Genomic DNA, 20,183 nt, shown 5'->3' on the forward strand with positions numbered 1-20,183 from the left:
AACAAACCATTTGTTATGGAAAACTTAAAATAGATACAAAGTAAAAAGAACAGCATAAGAAGTTTCCATGTACCCATTAATCAGTTCTAACAAATAGAAACAAACATTCAACCCTTTTTGTCTCAAACCCTCTTACTTCTTCCCTTTCTACAAATAGAAACCTAGACATAGTATTTCATCTGTAAATATTTTTTACCTATCTCTAAAAGATCAGGCCAAAGTACTGCCTTGGATTTTTAGAAGCCATGTCATTCCTACAGTATGAGAGTAAAAAAAAAAAAAAAAAAATTGCAAGACTAAATGGTGCTGAAAAATGGGAAAAGGGACAAGCATGGGCCCAAACAATGTATTTATTTATTTATTTAAATTCATTTTTGGCTGTACTGGGTTTTGGTTCCTATGCACGGGCTTTCTCTAATTGCAGCTAGCAGGGACTGCTCTCTCATTGTGGTGCCTGAGCTTCTCATTGCAGTGGTTTCTCTTGCTGCAGAGCACAAGCTCTAGGCACAGGGGCTTCAGTAGCTGCAACATGTGGGCTCAGTAACTGAGGCACATGGGCTTAGTTGCCTACAGCATATGCAGTCATTCCAGACCAAGGATTGAGCCCATGTCCCCTACATTGGCAGGCAGATTCTTAACCAGGGAAGTCCTGGGCCCAAACAATTTAGAAACTGCCAATCAAAGTGTCAAATGTATTAGTAATTAAAAAAAAAAATTAGAATGAAATATATCATTTTAAAACATTAGATTGACCAAGTCTGAAAAGAATAGTAATAACCAATATTGATTGGTTGGGGGTAACAAATTCTTATACACTGCTAGTGAAAGCATAAAATGATCTATTACTGGTAGATAATTTAGTAACAGTGATCAAAAAACATTCTAAATGAACATATCCAGACCATACAACTTCACCTAAAAGAAATTTATCCTAAGTAAATATATAGGTACAAGAAGATGTTTATATAGGTACTGCTGTTGTTTAGTCGCTAAGTCATGTCTGACTCTTCTGTGACCCCATGGTCTATAGCCTGCCAAGGCTCCTCTGTCCATGGGATTTCCTAGGCAAGAATACTGGAGTTGCCATTTCCTTCTCCAAGGGATCTTCCTGTCTCCTGCACTGGCAGGCAAATTCTTTACCACTGAGCCATCAGGGAACTCTTATATAGGTGTAATTGCTGAAAAGATTGAAACAAATTAAATGACAGTAGTAGGGGACTATTTAAAACAAATAATAACATTATGTTTCCAGCAAGTATGGAAAACTAAGTAGTCTGAGAGTCCTCTGAAAACCCCCCAAATGCTAGATAACTGAACTTGCAAGACAGCAAAAGAAACCTTCATAGGCCAAAATCAATGAGGAAGAGTGCAGAATGGTAGGCTAGCCTGAAACCTGGCTTCCTTGAGTTCCTAGCATATCTACCAATGCTAGGAACTGGCAACCTTGACTCACAGATTATATGATATAATATGAAATGTGATATTTGCTTTAAAATACCTTAGCAAACCAATGAGAACAAAAGTGTGCTGTGGAGGATAAATGAAACAAGGAAATTAATAAGGTATTTCTCTCTTACTAATTTCTCTTTTTCTGGGTACATTTCAATTATAAAAAGTTAAATATATAGGTACATCTATTTCTGTGTGTATGTGTGTGTGTGTTTAAGTAAAAGATAAATACACTATTGAATAAAAACACAACTTAGGAGAGTTCTCTTACCAGGCTTAAAGATTTATTTTACAGCTATGGTAATTGAGAATGAGAGATACAGACCAAAGAAAACAGAATAGAAAGCCTAAATATAGACCCACATATAAAACGATACCTTGATACATGCCAGAAACAGCATGTGGATGAGTGGGGAAAGAATGGATCATCCCATGATGCTGGCACAATGGGGTTTCCAGATTAGGGGGTGGGGGAGATCAATTCCAGGTAAATTAAATGTTAAACATAAATCTTTATAATTTTTAGAAGTCATAAGGAAGTATATTCTTTATGACTATAGAGATGGTTTTCTTAACTAAGACACAAAAAAGCAAACAATAAAATAATAAACTGACAGATTTATCTTAGCATTAAAAATTCTGTTTATGAAAAGATACTATAAGGATAAATTAAAGCATATGCCAAGCAAAAGACTAGAAAAACAAGTGGCCAAAATACATAAGAAAAGATGCTTGCTCAATGCTCAGTCAAGGAAAATTAAAATAAAAACACAGTAAAATAACATTTTACACCTATCACAATCAGAGTTTAAAAGGCTGAAACAACAAATGTTGCTGGGATGTGGAACACTGACAACTCCTGGTGGGAACAGAACGTTACACAACCAATTTCAAGATTCACCAGACAAAATCTAGCTAAACTGAAGACGTATAAAACCCTACAAACCAGAGATTCTGCTACTAGATACAAAATCGAGAAAAGAGCTCTGATCCAGCTTGGTGCCCTGTGATGACCCAGATGGGTGGGATGGGGGTTAGGGGTGGAAGGGAGGTCCAAGAGGGAGGGGTGATAAGTATACATGTAGCCGATTCACTTTATTGTACAGCAGAGACTAACACAACACTGCAAAGCAATTATACGCCAATTTAAATAAAGAAAGAGCACTGGTCCATATAGTTAAGTCATAGCAGAGCTGTTTATAACAACAACAATTTGAAATAATCAAGTGCCCATAAATAAGAGAAGTGTATAAATTGATTGTGATGCATTCTTATAATGGAGTATTTCAGTACAGAGAAAGATGGGTAAAGCTCTGCAAACTAGAGCTACGTACATGCTACACACACCAGCCAACACTAACTTCACAAATCATGTTGATTCAAACATGCAAGTTGCAAAACACTATACACAGTATGATACTATTTGTAAAATGTTTCAAAATATGCAACTGCAATAATACACTGCTTATACCATATTCAAAAGCAGAGACATTACTTTGTCAACAAAGGTTCATCTAGTCAAGGCTATGGTTTTTCCTGTGGTCATGTATGGATGTGAGAGTTGGACTGTGAAGAAGGCTGAGCACCGAAGAATTGATGCCTTTGAACTGTGGTGTTGGAGAAGACTCTTGAGAGTCCCTTGGACTGCAAGGAGATCCAACCAGTCCATTCTGAAGGAGATCAGCCCTGGGATTTCTTTGGAAGGAATGATGCTAAAGCTGAAACTCCAGTACTTTGGCCACCTCATGCGAAGAGTTGACTCATTGGAGAAGACTCTGATGCTGGGAGGGATTGGGGGCAAGAGGAGAAGGGGACAACAGAGGATGAGATGGCTGGATGGCATCACTGACTCGATGGATGTGAGTCTGAGTGAACTCTGGAAGTTGGTGATGGACAGGGAGGCCTGGCATGCTGCGATTCATGGGGTCGCAAAGAGTTGGACACGACTGAGCGACTGATCTGATCTGATCTGATCTATGTATATCACATATAAAAAAATTTAAAGAAATACATGGGAACAAAATAATTTTAGGATAGGGGTTATCTCTGTGAAGGAGAGAAAATTATATAAGGAGCTTCAACTGGACTGATAATACAGAGGCTGGTGGAAATTATGTTTTTTTTGAATGTTCCAAATATTTCACAATAAATCTTAAAATTTTACATGGCTACAATGTAACACATACAGTTATCTAATGTAATATCATAGATATATTTTTACCTATGTGGAAAGGTATCAGGACGTTCATTATCAAGTAAAAATCAAGTTAAAAAAGATATGATATTTTCTGTTTAAAAAGATTCATAAATGGATATATAATTATTATTATTATATAGTATACATTTAAAAAATTTAGAAGGATCTACAACCAAAATGTGAACAGTAGTTATCTTTTATAGATGAGTTTACTTTATTATTCTGCTTATTTCTATTTTCCAGTCTTTGGATAATAAATTATCACACTTGGGCAATAACATTAAATTTTTAAAAAATAAGACGTAATGTATTACATAAAATTCTATTATCAAATTTTAGAAACAAACTAAAATCACAATATTCCTATGGTGGTTTTCCATTTCTGTTTTATCCCAAATTTAGGTAAATCAACTGTTAATAAAATACAAAAGTGAATTTAACATATTTCTGACTAAAAATCAATTAAAAATATTATAAAACATTCCAGAAAAAAAAAAAAGAAAAATATATGCCTTAAGGTATTTAAAGAGTGGTCAAATCACAGGGAATGAACAAGATATAAAGTTCTAACACACACACACACACATATACACACACACTCACTACATCTTAATGGCTTAGTAAATAAACCTGAGTGCAGAATTTGGGTGGCTTATGGCCACAGGGAACACTTGCATAAAATATTACCTGAAAGTCAGTCAGGACTTTCACCACTGACCATCAGTATTAGTATTACCTTTCGTTTCTCATCATCTGGATAAGTCCAATAAGAGATACAGTTTCCAGAAAGAACACACCATCTTCGATGCCAGGCACCAAAACCACTAACATCTTCAAATATGGTCTGAAAAAGTCAATGAAATACTGACTTTAGAAACCTGAGGATCAATTAAATGTTTCTACACATTAAACTTCAGTATGTTGACATATTTCATACTTCAAAATCAACTTGCATGATTTTCTTTTCCTTTTTTTTTAAAGTACTTAAGTTTATTTTTTTATTCTACTCTGTATCAAGGCCAGAAGTCTTATTATTTCAATCTCAAGAGCAAAGTTAGTACAAATGACTCACCAGCTCCCTTTTGTGTTTACATTACAAAGGTAATAGAAAAGGAAAAATTTGATAGATAAAAATAATACCAAGTTATCATTACTCCCTACTATAATCAGAGAAAAATAACAAGAGGACAGATTTTTCATTTTTATAGCTAGGGTAACTGAAGGCCAAGGAAATTAAATGACAATATACAATCACAAAGAAGAACTGGAACCTTCTTGCTAATGCAGAATGTACTTTTCTTGCCGCTCATCAGTACTGGCAGAGCTAGACAAGCACCATTTTAGAATCACTTAGAGTTTCACTGGTTGGTAGTCTCCTTCGATTCAGCTGCCCCTGGCACATCAGGAAAGAAAACTGCACCAAGTAACTTTAATTTCAATTACTACCTCTATTTTTAAACAGAGGTTAGAAGTAATTAAAAGGCACAATTTAGAGAGGGGACAGAAGTTATCTGTGGGAGTCCTGAGCAATTTTTTTTTTTTTTTTTTTTACCATATTTCTATAAGTGTGGATGCAATAAGAGTGGGCTCTAGGATTCAAGACAGAGTTAACCTGAAAAGATATAACTCTAAACTACTTAAGAGCCCAGCTCAAAAGTTAAACAGGTCAGACCTTATAGGCAAAAGAACCAGTTGGCATAAGAGTCTATCAGATGCTAAAGGTATCTAAAGCAAGATGTGGAAATATTATATTTACATTAAAGGAAAAGATCAGTAAGCGTACACTATGTTCAAGTCTGATATTTACAAAAACACTCTTCCAAGAATATCTAGTGCCATCTGCTGGATTTACATGTGTAAAAGCTACAAAGTCTGATTTACAGTCATCTTGGCAGCTTGGACTTCCTGTACAGTCTAGCTCTTCCTTCCATACCCTATGTCAGCAACTACAAATTGGTTTGTGATATCTGTCATACAGTTCAAACTCTTGCTTCACAAAGAAAACCAAAGCTATTAGATTTTCTCTACATCTTGTACCACACCCACAATCTTCTGTATATTCTACACACATACTTTTCTCCTTTGATAATGGAAAAAGTGTAATTCTGTACAAGATCATGAACCGTGGCTTGGATCTTCTTTGCTCTCACTCTCATGACTTTGTTCCATGCGTTATTCCTTAACCCTAGTGCAAGTTCCCCATTGCCTCTATCTTCACCCTCTTTGGCCCTATTGGAAGCCACCCATTTGAATTTACAGACACACTCAAGTCTCTTCAGTCCTAATAAAATGTGAACAAAATCCTTCTTTCACCCTACATACCTCTGCAAGTACCACATTCTTTTTACCCCACTGCAGCCAAACTTTGTTTCAAAGAGTTTCTACACTCTCATTCTTCATCTTCCACACCCTTTATAACACATTTGCAATCTAGCTCCTGCTCCTGGCAAGACCAGAATGACCATCTCATAAATAAGTCCAACAGTCTCCAATAAATCCTTATCTAACTTGATCACTCCTTCTTCCAGACTCTCTTCCCCTGGCAACCATGATACTAAATTATCCCTTGCCCGCCCTGTAGTCTTCTCTTCTTAGGTCTGTGGCTTAAATGTCAGTGTTCTCCTGGTTATTCAAGTCTGCCTGCACTTTGAATACTACCACTCTGCTGCAGATTTCCAAACCTTCATCTCATCTAAAATGTCTATCTTGAGTACCAAACTCAAACCTCTGAAACATGTCTCTAGGAATTTAAACTTCAAGTCGTCTAAAACTTAAACCATTAAAACTTTCTCCCTTGGGTGGGGATTGACTGACAAGGGACATGAGGGAACTTTCTGGGGCAGTATTTTGTACTTAATAGAAATCTGGGTTACATAGATGTATGCCTGTATAAAAACTCAGGGGATGGATACTGAGGATTCAGGGGAACATGCTAATGTCCACGATATATTTTGAAATTCTGCCCCACAAATATATTTTCAGGATTCGCTAGAAGGATAGCTCGGTAGTAGGTACATGATAAAGCAAGGACAGTAAAAAATGTTAACAGCAAAACCTAGATGCTGGGTATGCGGGCATTCAAATTCTAACAACATTGCTGTATGTTTGCAATTTTCCACAATTAAATTTGGGGAAAAAACACTTTCCATCACAAACACAAACACTTGCTCCTTCCCCAGGGTCCCTAATCTCAGTATAGTCACCCAACAAATTGTGCAAGGCAGGGATCTGGGTGACATTCTTAATTCTGCTTCTCCACCCCTACAAACAAACCACTAAGGTCTGCCCTTCCTCCTCCATCCCTCCACGATGAGTCCTTCACTCCACCCAGATTGTCAGCCACCATTCCCTCTCTCAAGGAGTAATTCAGTCTCCTCGCTAGTCTTCTTCAGGTCCTTACTCCCCTGTCTACTTCCACACAGCAGTCAGAACGACCTTCCTAAACTCCCAATTTGATGTCAGTCCTCTGCTTAAAACCGTATAAGAGCACCCCACTGGCTTCATGCTAAAGTCATTAAAACGCTTTCAGACACTTGGGCTCATTTCTCCTAAATACACTTTCCCCCGCCCCAATCAGTTGCCTCACTGCCCTTCCTCCGCACACACATTCTGACTCTAAATGCATTACTCTAAATACCTGCCTCTATCTAGATGTGTCATGTATTTCTCTGGTGGGGGTGAGAGAGGGAAGGGGCCTCTAGCCCACGGTACGTGCTTTTCCTTCATCTGGAGCACATCTCCCTCCTCTCTTCCCCTGGCTGACTTGTTCAGCTGCCAGTTTACAAGTTACTTCCAATAGCTTCCAGTAAGCCCTCCCACACATACCTAAGACGTGGTGTCCTGCCAGTCTGCATCCATGCTCTCCATGCTTTCTCCCATTACAGTACTGCATTGTATTTCTCCCTATTAAACTACAAATTTCTAAGTGGAGGGACTATTTTTTGCAGCCCATTACATTCCAACACCAGCACAGTGACAGGCATAGCAGGGTCATGCAACAGACCTTTACTGAACCAGTTAATTGCTTAGTCACACAGACTTTCATTCCTATGGGAAACCAAGTCTATACTTCAAAAGATGGAAAAAAATATAAATATAGATCCAGTGATGTTACTTACTAGAAAACCTCTTTCTTCCACACTTGAATTCACCTGACACTTTATTTTTAAATAAATATGACCTTCCAAAGGAGATAAAAAGGGTACCTGTGAGGAAAGAGAGCAAATTATTTGTAAAAGTTTTCTTGATAAAACATGTTTAAATCATGAATAGCATGAATAAAGATTATGCCTTGAAAACACGGTATTTTCTAAAGCTGGAATATAAAGTAGGTGGCCAAAAAGCCACTGGTTTCTTAGCAACAAATGCTTCTGAAGAATAAATTCATTCAATATAGAGCCTGATTAAAAACAGAACCCTAAGTCCCAAGTTAATGTGATAAAGAAAACAGATTTAAGAAGACAATACATGTGTTTATCCATTCTCTATCAACAGAACATACTTGATAGAAAATGGTATAAACCAATTGGCTTTTTTAAACAGTATAATATTATTCAGCAACAAAGAACAGTGAACTACAGAATGGAAAAGTTAATCCTCAAATTCATATGTAATTGCAAGAGGCCCCAAATAACCAAAACAATCTTCAAAGTCGTACTTTCCAATTTCAAATCCAAAGGTACAGTAATCAGAACAGTGTAATACTGGAATAAGGATAGACATACAGACCATAGGAATAGAACTGAGAGTCTAGAAATAAACCCACACATTGATAAACCCAGATTGATTTTCAACAAGGGTACCAAAACCATTCAATGAGGAAAGAGCAGTATTTTCAACAAATGGTGCTGGGGAAACTGGACAGCCACATGCAAAAGAGTGAGGTCGGATCCCTACCTCATGTCACATACAAAAATTAACTCAAAATGGATCAATGACCTAAATATAGGGGTAAAAAACCATACAATTCTTAGAAGAAAAATAGATGAGTAAAACTTCAGTGATTATGGACTTGGCAGTGGTTCTCAAATATAATACCAAAAGTATGACCAACAAAAGAAAAAATAGACAAACTTCATCAAAATGAAAATCTTTTCAGTATGAGGGTTCCTCAAGATACTAAAAACAGAACTATCATAAAATAAATCAACCCCACTTCTCAGAATTTATCCAAAAGAATCAAAATACAAATTGCCAACAAACACATGAAAAAAATGTTCAACATCAATCATCATTAGGTAAGAAGGGAGGCTCAAGAGGAAGGTGATATATGTACACTTATAACCAATTCAGGTTGTTGTACAACAGAAACCAACACAATATCGTAAAGCAATCTTCCTCCAAATAAAATTTTCTTTAAAATAGTCATTAGGTAATAATTGTTAGCTTGATGATAATGGTGAGGATAAGGATGAATATTTTAATGGAAATCTCACGTTGCCATCGTGTCCAGAACCATTTAGTGAGGAATGAGTAAAAAGGAATCTGATTCTTTCATTGGAATCACATTGCTTTGAACCAAAATAAACATAAGCTAAATTACAAAACCAACAAGTTATTGAAAACAGAATTTTGTATTGCTTATTTTAAAGTTGAATCATTCTATACCCATAAAGTTTTTTCTTATTTTTTAGAAACAAATATGTTTCCAACATTTATAATCCTAAAACTCATGCTACAGCTTTAACCATGCTATGGTTGAACTGCGTCCCCTCTCCATCCATCCCTTACCAAAATCACATGTTGAAGTTCTGACTCCCAATACCACAAAATGTGACTATATTTGGAGATAGGGCCTTTAAAGAGGTCACCAAGGTTAAATTAGTTCATCAGGAGGGACTCTAATCCAATATGATTGTGTCCTTATAAACAGAGGAAGATTTAGACACACAGAGAAAAGACCATGTGAAAGACACCTAAGACAGCTATCTACAAGCTAAGAAGAGAGGGTTTCAGAAGAACCCACCCACTTCAAAGCCTAGATTTTGGACTTCTAGTCTGCAGAACTGTAAAAAATAAACTGCTTCTTAAGCAAAAAAATAAAACAGAAGAGTTGACCCCAAGTAACAAAACCCCGTTTCAGCTCCACTACTGATTACACTAAGAGACGAAAGGGTATTATCACCACCTACTTCAGACTCTACTGCTTTTTAATAATATTAACATCTAGCCTACAGTTTAAAAGTTTTACAAGTCATGAAAAAGCAGGAAAAGGTGGCCTTTAATAAAAAGAAAACAAATCCTGTCAATAGCAGGTCCACAGATGATCTAGTTGTTAGAATGATAAGACAAGGACATTTATATTTTGTTATGGAATTTAGAGGAAAAGAAGGACAAAAATGGGTGAGAAAAGGGAGAATTTCGACAGAGAAATGGAAACTCTAAAGAATATATATAAAAAAAAATCCCAATGGGAATTTTAGAATAAGAAAAAAGCTGAAATTGAATAGACTTTCACTGGATAGGCTTTACAGGAAACTGGGCACATTAGAAAAAAAGACATAAACTCAAAGACTGGTAAATAGAAATGACCCAAAATGAAACACAAAAGAAAAAACGAATTAAAAACAAACAAAAAAAGCGGGCTATAGATCTGTAGGAACATAATCAAGAGTCCAACATACAATTCAACTGGAGTCCTAGAAAGAATAAAAAACAAGGCAGAAGAAATATTTGATGAGATAATGGCTAAGCATTTGCCAAAACTTATAAAACATGAACTAGAAAGAGCTCCATAAAGTTCATTAACTTAGGATGAAAAAGAAATGACCCAGCATGACAAAGAAAACCACACCTAGGCAGATTAGGGTCAAACTGTCTCAAATTTTAAAAATTTTAAATATTAACAGTGGAAAAGGGGAATTCCCTAGCAGTCCAGTGGTTAGGACTTGGTGCTTTCACTGCTGGGAGCCCAGGTTTGATCCCTGGTCAAGAAACTAAGATCCCACAATCTGCACTGGCACAGACAAAAAAATTAAAACAGGACTTTCTTGGTTGTCCAGTGATTAAGAATTTGCCTGCCAATGCAGGGGACAGGGATTCAGTCCCGTTGGGGAAGATTCCACGTGCCTCAGGGCAACTAAGCCTATAAGCCGCAACTACAGAGCCCATGTGCCATAACTACTAAAGCCCACACAGCTACAGCCCATGCTCCGTAACAAGAGAAGCCACGCAACGAGAAGCCTACGCACTGCAATGAAGAGTATCCCCTGCTTGCCGCACCTAGAGAAAGGCTGCGAGCAGCAGTGGAGACACACCAGAGCCAAATAAATAAAAATAAAAATAATAGAAATTTTAAAAAACAGAAAAGATAAGACTGATGGCTGACTGATGATCAGAAACAAAGTCAGAAAACAATAAAATGGCAACTTTAAAAGAATGGGTGAAAGGAAAAAACCTGTCAGTCTAGCAGTCCTTCAGAAATGAAGACAATGTAAAGAAAGACATTTTTAGATAAACAAAAGTTAGAGAATTCATTTCCAGCAGACTTATGCTATAATGAAATTAAAAAACAAAAAAACTTCTTCCTAAGAAGGCAATAATCCCACACGGAAGTCTGACTCTACGAAATGAATGAAGAACATAACAACTGGTAAATACAAAGGACAATACTTTTAAATTTCCTTTAAAAATTGATTGAAAAAATAACAGTGCATTGGGGTGTATAACAAGGGTAGAAGTAAAACATAATGGAATGGACAAATGCAAGGTTCTAACACTTGCAAGGTACATAAAGTGTAATTGTATTTCAAGGTAGACTGTAGTGACAGTAATAGGCTAAAGATGCATATTGTAATTCTCAGTAATAACTGAAAAACAATACAGGGAGGTACAGCTAAAAAGCCAACAGAAAAGAAAAATGATTACCAAAATACTCAGAAGCAGTCAAGAGAGGAAAAACAAATGAACAAAGAACAGTTGCTACAGAGCAAAAAAGCATGAGTATGTTTCAATACTTTAGTTACAAAAACAGGCTGCTGAACTTTAGTTAATAATATATCAATATCAGTTCATTAATTGTGACAAAAGTAACTTTTGTCAAAAAAAAAAAAAAAGGCCAAGAGCCAGATTTAGCCTGTAGTGTAAGTATGCCTGCTTTGTAATAGACTAAACCCAACCTGGGCATGGAACAACAGACTGGTTCCAAATAGGAAAAGGAGTACGCCAAGGCTGTATATTGTCACCCTGCTAATTTAACTTATATGCAGAGTACATCATGAGAAACGCTGGGCTGGAAGAAGCACAAGCTGGAATCAAGATTGCCAGGAGAAATACCAATCACCTCAGATATGCAGATGACACCACCCTTATGGCAGAAAGTGAAGAGGAACTAAAAAGCCTCTTGATGAAAGTGAAAAAGGAGAATGAAAAAGTTGGCTTAAAGCTCAACATTCAGAAAACGAAGATCATGGCATCTGGTCCCATCACTTCATGGGAAATAGATGGGGAAACAGTGGAAACAGTGTCAGACTTTATTTTGGGGGCTCCAAAATCACTGCAGATGGTGACTGCAGCCATGAAATTAAAAGACGCTTACTCCTTGGAAGGAAAGTTATGACCAACCTAGATAGCATATTCAAAAGCAGAGACATTACTTGCCAACAAAGGTCCATCTAGTCAAGGCTATGGTTTTTCCTGTGGTCATGTATGGATGTGAGAGTTGGACTGTGAAGAAAGCCGAGCACTGAAGAATTGATGCTTTTGAACTGTGGTGTTGGAGAAGACTCTTGAGAGTCCCTTGGACTGCAAGGAGATCCAACCAGTCCATTCTGAAGGAGATCAGCCCTGGGATTTCTTTGGAAGGACTGATGCTAAAGCTGAAACTCCAGTACTTTGGCCACCTCATGTGAAGAGTTGCCTCATTGGAAAAGACTCTGATGCTGGGAGGGGTTGGGGGCAGGAGGAGAAGGGGACGACAGAGGATGAGATGGCTGGATGGCATCACCGACTCAATGGACGTGAGTCTGGGTGAACTCCGGGAGTTGGTGATGGACAGGGAGGCCTGGCGTGCTGCGATTCATGGGGTCGCAAAGAGTCGGACATGACTGAGCGACTGAACTGAACTGAACCCTGTCAGTACTGCATTAAATATAAATGTATCAAACACTCTAATGAAAAGACAAAAAATTGTTTAACAGTAACAAAACATGACCATAAAATATGCTTATGAGACATAAATTTGACATATATGAACACAGACAAGTTAGGAATAAAGAATGGAAAAAGAGGGGATTCCCAGTGGTCCAGGGGTTAGGCTCCACCCTCCCACTGCAGGGGGCACGGGTTTGATCCCTGGTTGGGGAACTAAGACCCCACATGCCACATGGCATGTCCAGGAAAAATTAAAAAGAATGGAAAAAGATATACCATACAAACATTAATCATAAGAAAGCTGATGTAATTCTATTAATAACAAACAAAATAGACCTTAAAGATGACTACCAGAAAGATAAAGTGTTAACAATTCATCAAGAAGATCTTAAGTATCTATGTACCCAATAGCATAGCTTTAAAATACATGGAGCATAAATTGACAGACAAAACTAAGTGCCTAAATTGAGACTCTGTTGCTTTTACTGCTTGGAAGTTTGAGGGATTGGTATTTTCTTCCAAATAAAATCACGCTTTCTATCTTGTATGAAAATATTCACATAAATATTTTAAATAAATCATTCTCACCAGTATATTAATATTTAGCAAAGAGACCTCAGGCCAAAAGTATCTTTTAAATAATAAAAGAGCTTAAGTATGTGTGATAATATAAAATAATTATGAATTTAAAGATTACAAATATAAGAAAAATTCAGTTGGAGAAATATTTAAAGTGATATTGACTTCTGGGTCAAGATAGAAAGGGGAATGATTAACTCTGTCATTCCTGCTGCCCAGTGAAAAAGAATGACACTCTGGTTTGAATAATCATAGTTCAGTCTAAATTTGAAAGTTTTAACTGGAAGGTTAGTTTATTAAAATTTACTCCTCCACCCTAATAAAGATAAAAAGGGAGAATTCTTGACCAAAAAGTATAATTTCAACAGACTAATTTCATAAAATAAACTTTCAACTTTCTGAACTTCAAAGGCATCTATAATGTAATTCTACAATGCTAATCAGGGTCAAGACATCATATGCCTCATTAACTGCATTAGTTATAAATTTCCTTACCATTTTCTTTTCCATATTGTCAGTGTTAAGCTCTTAGCCTCTCAATGCTAATTAAGAGAATTCTACCATTTAGCCAAGAGAGTGCTCCTGTAAAAAGAATCTCAGAAAGATGAGAAGAAAATGTGAAAAGCTGGGAAAAGTAGACAATATTCTTGGTGAGAAGCTTGTCCTGAAGTGAACTGAGAATATTCACAGACGTCAATGTTACTACGCCCTATCAAGTGTGGAGAAGTGAAAATGTGTGATCGTATTCTGTTTTCTGTTTAATAAAAAGTGTCTTTTAAAATTATCAGCACCTCAAGGATTATTATTAACAGGTGTAAAATGTACTCTATAATCAGGGTTACTTTGTAATTTTTTATACACCAAGATACTTCTGAGTGAGAATAATTATACCTGTTAATAATCACACCAGGCCAACAGGTATAAACCAGGATAGCTTTGGACACACCAGAATACCTAATCATTCTTCCTACAACTTCAAAATTCTACAATGCTAGTCAGTTGTTCTACTTTACAGTTTTTTGTCCTAATACTATTTAAACTGACATCTCTTTTTCCTGGAAGGTACATATATCTATGAGATTTCTTTAAGTCAGAAGATGAATTGTGGGATATCCTTCTCCCTTTATCCATAAAAGTACAGTAAAACCTATGACTATTCTGGATTCTCTATTCAAAGAAAGGATCTGAAAGTGTGATTCATTGAGATTCATAATTTAAATTCCAGAATGCCAGTCTCTACATCAGATATCTATAACCTTAAAAAAGAAAAGTGAAGTTGCTCAGTCGTGTCCGACTCTTTGCAACCCCATGGACTGTAGACCACCAGGCTCCCCCATCCATGGGATTTTCTAGGCAAGAATACTTGAATGGGTTGCCGTTTCCTTCTCCAGGACATCTTCCTCACCCAGGGATCAAACCTGGGTCTCTCACGTTACAGGCAGATGCTTTACCGACTGAATTCCCTGAATACCGACAGGGAATTCATTATTAGTACTATCCTATATCTGTAGAGTCAACAGTCTGACTAACCTCAAAAGAAATTGCATTCTGAAGGGGATCTCAGAGACAATGCTGTGACTTATCATTACTGGTCAAGACACAGTAAAATAAGCAAACGCTGCCTTGCACTGATGGTCTCTGGGCGCACACAGGAGACTTGTTTACTCTCTCAAATTTAATCAAATAGGTTATTATGTGTGTACAGAAGGTCATCCATTTCCCCCACCAATTTAAAGAACATCTAAACTTAACTATCTCATTCTCCTACATCAACTATAAGATATTAGAACAAATATTTCCTCCCCCTGCTATTCAAAAAAGCATACTTGTGACAAATTTTACATCTATATTGTATTTGACTCAGGAAGAGACTTTACAGTACTGAACACAAACCAATTAAATTGAGTGATTTTATACTCAGGTAGGATACTTTAGCTATAATTACAAAAAAAATCATTAAGAGAATGAACATATCACAATTTATTTTTAATCTGTGTGACACTAAAATGGCAGTGAACAAATTTTTTAGAGAGCAGTCTATATTTAACATGTCATTGAAATCTTTTTCATTTTAGAGATTAATGAAACTGTACATACATAGAAATTGGCTATATGACAACACTGAGTAAGGAATACAGTTCACAGAACTCCAGTTCTTATGTTTCCCTAATTTGCAAATATTGTTTGAAGAACTTTAAATAAAATAAAAAACACTATCCAGTATTTTGCAAATTAGCATTTCTATGCTGCTGCTGCTAAGTCGCTTCAGTCGTGTCCGACTCTGTGCGACCCCACAGACGGCAGCCCACCAGGCTTCCCCGTCCCTGGGATTCTCCAGGCAAGAACACTAGAGTGGGTTGCCATTTCCTTCTCCAATGCATGAAAGTGGAAAGTGAAAGTGAAGTCGCTCAGTCGTGTCTGACTCTAGCGACCCCATGGACTGCAGCCTACCAGGCTCCTCCATCCATGGGATTTTCTAGGCAAAAGTACTGGAGTGGGGTGCCATTGCCTTCTCCGAGCATTTCTATATACACCCACAAAATGCTTGTGATTGATCTTCACAGGGATATTAAAAGTTCTAAAAAAAAAAAACTTCTAAAATATATGATTATATTTAGTATAATTTTAGCATTAAATGATTTTTAATTTTAAAGTTAATAAACAGCATCACCTACATAGCAACATACCTATTAGCCAATTAAGACCATAAAAATTTTCTACTTTTACTTAAAACATCACTGATAGGTCTTTCAATAGGTAGGAAGTCAACAATATTGAGTAAATTTTAATTTTAGGATAGTTATTAAATTTGGCATTTTGGTACCCAGAAAATCAATGTTGAAGTGACCGCAGAATCTTAAAGAATAGTAACATGAAAAAAAAGAATACAGGATAAAAGCCCAAATACCAAACATACATTGAAAAAAAAACTAGAGAACTTTTAAAGAAAGCCTTAAAGAATTATGAGAGTAAAGAAAAAGATGCCCAATGGTCTAAATAAAGCATAATTTACATAATGTCCTTAATTATTCAAAATAACCAAGAAGACATGAGAGTGGTTAGTAAAACAAAAACATAAGGGCCAAAAATTAAGGACCAATTTTTAAGCTCATTAGTTTTAAGCAAAGAAAATGTGGCAACCTTTTCCTGGAACATATAGCCCAGTAGCTCTCGCTCTTTTACATCATAATTTATCTAAAACAAACAAAATAAAAGACAAAGAGAAAAAAGACCCAGAATCACTCAATTTGTTAATCTAGCTGAATTATTAAATTAAAAGTTATGTGGATTTGTTTTTAAACATCTCTATATTCTGACCACAGAAATTTCTTATAGTATTTTTAAATAGTCTGTATTATACAGCAGGAGCCAACCCTAGGACTGAAGTTTGCCTCTACTTCTTCTACCACTTAAAATGGTCTTGTTTGCTATTAAAAGTTTAGTCCTTATAGTGTGGTAAAAAGCACTCAATAGTGATATTACAAAGATTTAAACTATGAAGGCTTAAACTTGGAGAGTAAAGTATGGGAAAGAAATCCCTTAGATTCATAAGTACTTTTCCAAAAAATTAACCTATCTTTCCCTATTTTGTAAAACTAAATCTAAAAAATGTTAATCATGTCAAAATATTGGTTTTAAATGAGCAAGATACTGTTTTAAAACTGTAAGCTTAACATCTATATGCAAGCAGCAATACTTTCTTAGTCAGAATTGACATTTAGAATAAACCAATATATACTGCTTTGAAGACTTAACTATTAAGATAAAGGGAGAAATACTTCCAACATCAAAAAACATATCATGCATATAAACCTATATCCAATTAACATACACAATTCTAAGAGCATATACATTCAGCCAAAGATTTCAAATACTTGAAATGGGACATTTCCATTGACCTAACTTTTCTGTAAATAAATAAATAAATTTGGATTACCCTGTCCAGAGCAAATTTTGTGTTTCCTACTGAAGATAATGACAGAGTGTAAGATCCAACAAGGGCAAAGTTGCTGGTCCGCACAGCATTAAGACTGGCCATAACTAAAGAAAAACGAAATGAAGTTTAGTTCAGAGTGACTTTGGTACATATAAAATAACAATTGCTCACCCCACCCTAACAGAATGAAATTAAACTGCCACAGGGAAAAAAAAAAAAAATTGCTTCATTTTCCTTTATTTCTAATATGGGGGGGCAAGGCAGGGGGACTAAAACATTAACATGTTTCCTAATGAAAGTAAACTGCTAAGTATTTATATTTAACTTAAATGAGGTACAAGCACTCCTTAACATTTGAGGCAGATGTTTTTAAAGATACAGAACCTAAAAATATGTGCGTAAAAAGCAACTTTCCTATAAGAGACATGAAAGGACTTTACTGCTATAGTCTAGGATAACATAACGAGCAGCAGGACTTTATCTGCGTGGTTCTTCTCAGCTATTCTCTTGTGCCAAGAAGCAGAGATCAAAAGTCCAAAGACGAGGGAAACCAGCTCAACCCTAACCCTCTTTGGAAAATTTTGGCCTAACACTACTCTGGAAGTCTTTCCTGGCTTACCTGGCACCCCAGTTCCCAGTGAACTAGAAAGATGTTTTTCTGACATGATACAATTGTCATGATCAGTACAATTAAAAGAGTTAAACTCTACAGTGTGAACAGCACAAAATAAATCTACAGAACAAGAGCAGCTGTGGTGAAGAGTAATACTACTTGCTGCAGCTGTAAAGTGGCTGGTATCCCATGTGCAGTGCCTGCTAGAGGCTGAATAATGTGCAGTTTGGTGGCCTGTGGTGGTTTCTGACAGCAGACTATTCTGGCTAGTAATCTTACAGGTTACTAAGAAAATATTATTCAAAGGAGACTAAAGTAGATACTTACAAATCAAGAGGGTTACACAAATAAGTATTCGATTGCTTAGTTCTTTTTCCTTATTCTAGTGTTTCAAGTAGTTCAAGATCCACTCACCTGAAGAATGAAGGGTGCTTTTCTAAAAAAAAAAAAAAAAAGGCGTGAAGAAGAACGTGTTATTTTCTTTATATGATACAAAGATTTAAATAGTAAGTACAAAACTGTTTAACACTGCAAGGACTACATTTTAGAAAACACTATTTTTTCCTTTTAGGATATTTTAAAGATTTCCAAAGTGCTAAGGGTGTAGAAATGGTTAGTTTTAGTTACTCACTTGTGTCTGACTCTTTGTGACCCCATGGACTATAGCTCGCCAGACTCGTCTATCTATGGAATCCCAAGGCAAGAATACTGGTGTGGGTAGCCTTTCCCTTCTCCAGGGGATCTTTCTAATCCAGGAATAGAACTTAAGTCTCCCAAATTGAGGGCAGTATATGTGGAAGGTGAAGATTTTTCAAGGAACTTCAATTTTTTGAAAATTCTACTTACAGTGGTTACCGATGTGAGAAGTCGCTTAGGAGTAATAGCCTAGAAAAAAAGATAACTTAGTATAGTTCCTATTAAACATTACAGTTCAGAACTTAAAACTAATTTGAGATTCTGCCACACAGAAAATAATTCTTCAATATCAATACATTTTGCCTGAGTCCTTTATTAAGGTTTGTCCCCATACTGTTATTCCTTTTTCATTAAAGCTAAATAAAAATTTTTTAAATGATGATTTAGAAAAAGAACAAAAAAGCAAAGGCTAGGAAGGACAGAAACTAAGTTGCTTCTATTCCATATGCCTATAGCAATCACATCATTCTTAAGTATTGCTTACAGGAGTTTGTAAGACAAAAGTTCAGAGGAAAAGCCTGAGAAAAGTTTAAAGAGATTCTCTGATGGATCAGTCAATAAAGCATCTGCCTGCAATGTGGGAGACTTGGGTTTGATCCCAGAGTTGGGAAGATCCCCTGGAGGAGCACATAGCAACCTATGCTAGTATTCTTGCCTGGAGAATTCCAAGGAGCCTGGCGGGCTGCAGTCCATGAGGTTGCAAAGAGTCAGACACAACTGAGCAACTAGGCATAGCACATTATAAAGTTAGTTGTCAAGCAGATATAGAGAAAATAGAATTTCTAGCCTGGGTGTATCAGTAGTTTATAATTAGAGTTATGGTCACTCACTGTAAGTTTACTCTCAGTATTCATATCTAATAAATGCAGTAACTAGAAATCTGAGGCATAAAAATGACCCAAGAGCCTGATAATTCTTTAAAAATATACATAATTTTTAACTGACATTATGTCTCGTACTTCTGATTATATTTTTACTGGGTTTCTTTCATTCTCACCTTTGACTTGTATGCTTTTTTCTTCTTATCAGGGCCTGAGGGATCTTTCCTTTGTACCTACATACAAATTAAAGCAGAATTTAACTTAAAATCTGATTCCTTTAAGAAAAACACACCATTAGTAATTTTAGAAAGCTGTAACTGTTTACCAAGCTGTAAACTTCAATATTTATTTCAAAGTCATTGGACACATCTTGCCTGGAAAAATAAAAATACCAAATTATGCCATTAAAAATGATGCCATAAATACTGTTACAAGAATTACAAGAGAGTAAAGGAATTCACTATATTTTAAAACTAAAGACAATAGTTATAAATTATTAAAGAATATAAAAATTAGTAAGAACAGTCAATTTTTCCCCTGTAATACAAGTCAAACATTTTCTTCAGTTTTTACAACTCAAGATCTTAAATAATAAAAATAACTTTTTTCTAAATTGGATTTTGACTCTACTTTCAAAATAAATCTGTAACACTAAATACAAATGTCTTACACAGAGACTGAATGTTAAGTACATTCATAGATTTAAAGCATATATTAAAAAATTATGGTACAGATTTTGTATGTGTGTGTATGTGTGTGTATAGTAAATATATATGTTAAAACACTTCAAAATATCAAATA

The 20,183-nt window shown here is 35.9% G+C and overlaps 1 protein-coding gene across 8 annotated transcripts in view; it reads right to left on the reverse strand.

Moving 5' to 3' along the window:
- ANLN (anillin, actin binding protein) overlaps positions 1-20,183 on the reverse strand; it is a 175,424-nt gene that overhangs the window by 5,625 nt on the left and 149,616 nt on the right. For 5 of the 8 annotated variants that reach the window (XM_061414132.1, XM_061414130.1, XM_061414131.1 and 2 more), the window contains 8 exons: positions 19,708-19,756; positions 19,559-19,615; positions 18,712-18,750; positions 18,280-18,301; positions 17,253-17,356; positions 16,457-16,510; positions 7,765-7,851; positions 4,383-4,490 (listed from right to left, as the gene is read on the reverse strand). In XM_061414132.1, the coding sequence (XP_061270116.1) occupies positions 4,383-4,490; positions 7,765-7,851; positions 16,457-16,510; positions 17,253-17,356; positions 18,280-18,301; positions 18,712-18,750; positions 19,559-19,615; positions 19,708-19,756 (520 nt within the window). The remainder of the gene's footprint in view (positions 1-4,382; positions 4,491-7,764; positions 7,852-16,456; positions 16,511-17,252; positions 17,357-18,279; positions 18,302-18,711; positions 18,751-19,558; positions 19,616-19,707; positions 19,757-20,183) is intronic. The other 3 variants (XM_061414129.1, XM_061414126.1, XM_061414133.1) reach the window with 2 other exon arrangements.

The sequence above is a fragment of the Bos javanicus genome, chromosome 4 (assembly GCF_032452875.1).
Source record: "Bos javanicus breed banteng chromosome 4, ARS-OSU_banteng_1.0, whole genome shotgun sequence".
Lineage (NCBI taxonomy): Eukaryota > Metazoa > Chordata > Mammalia > Artiodactyla > Bovidae > Bos > Bos javanicus.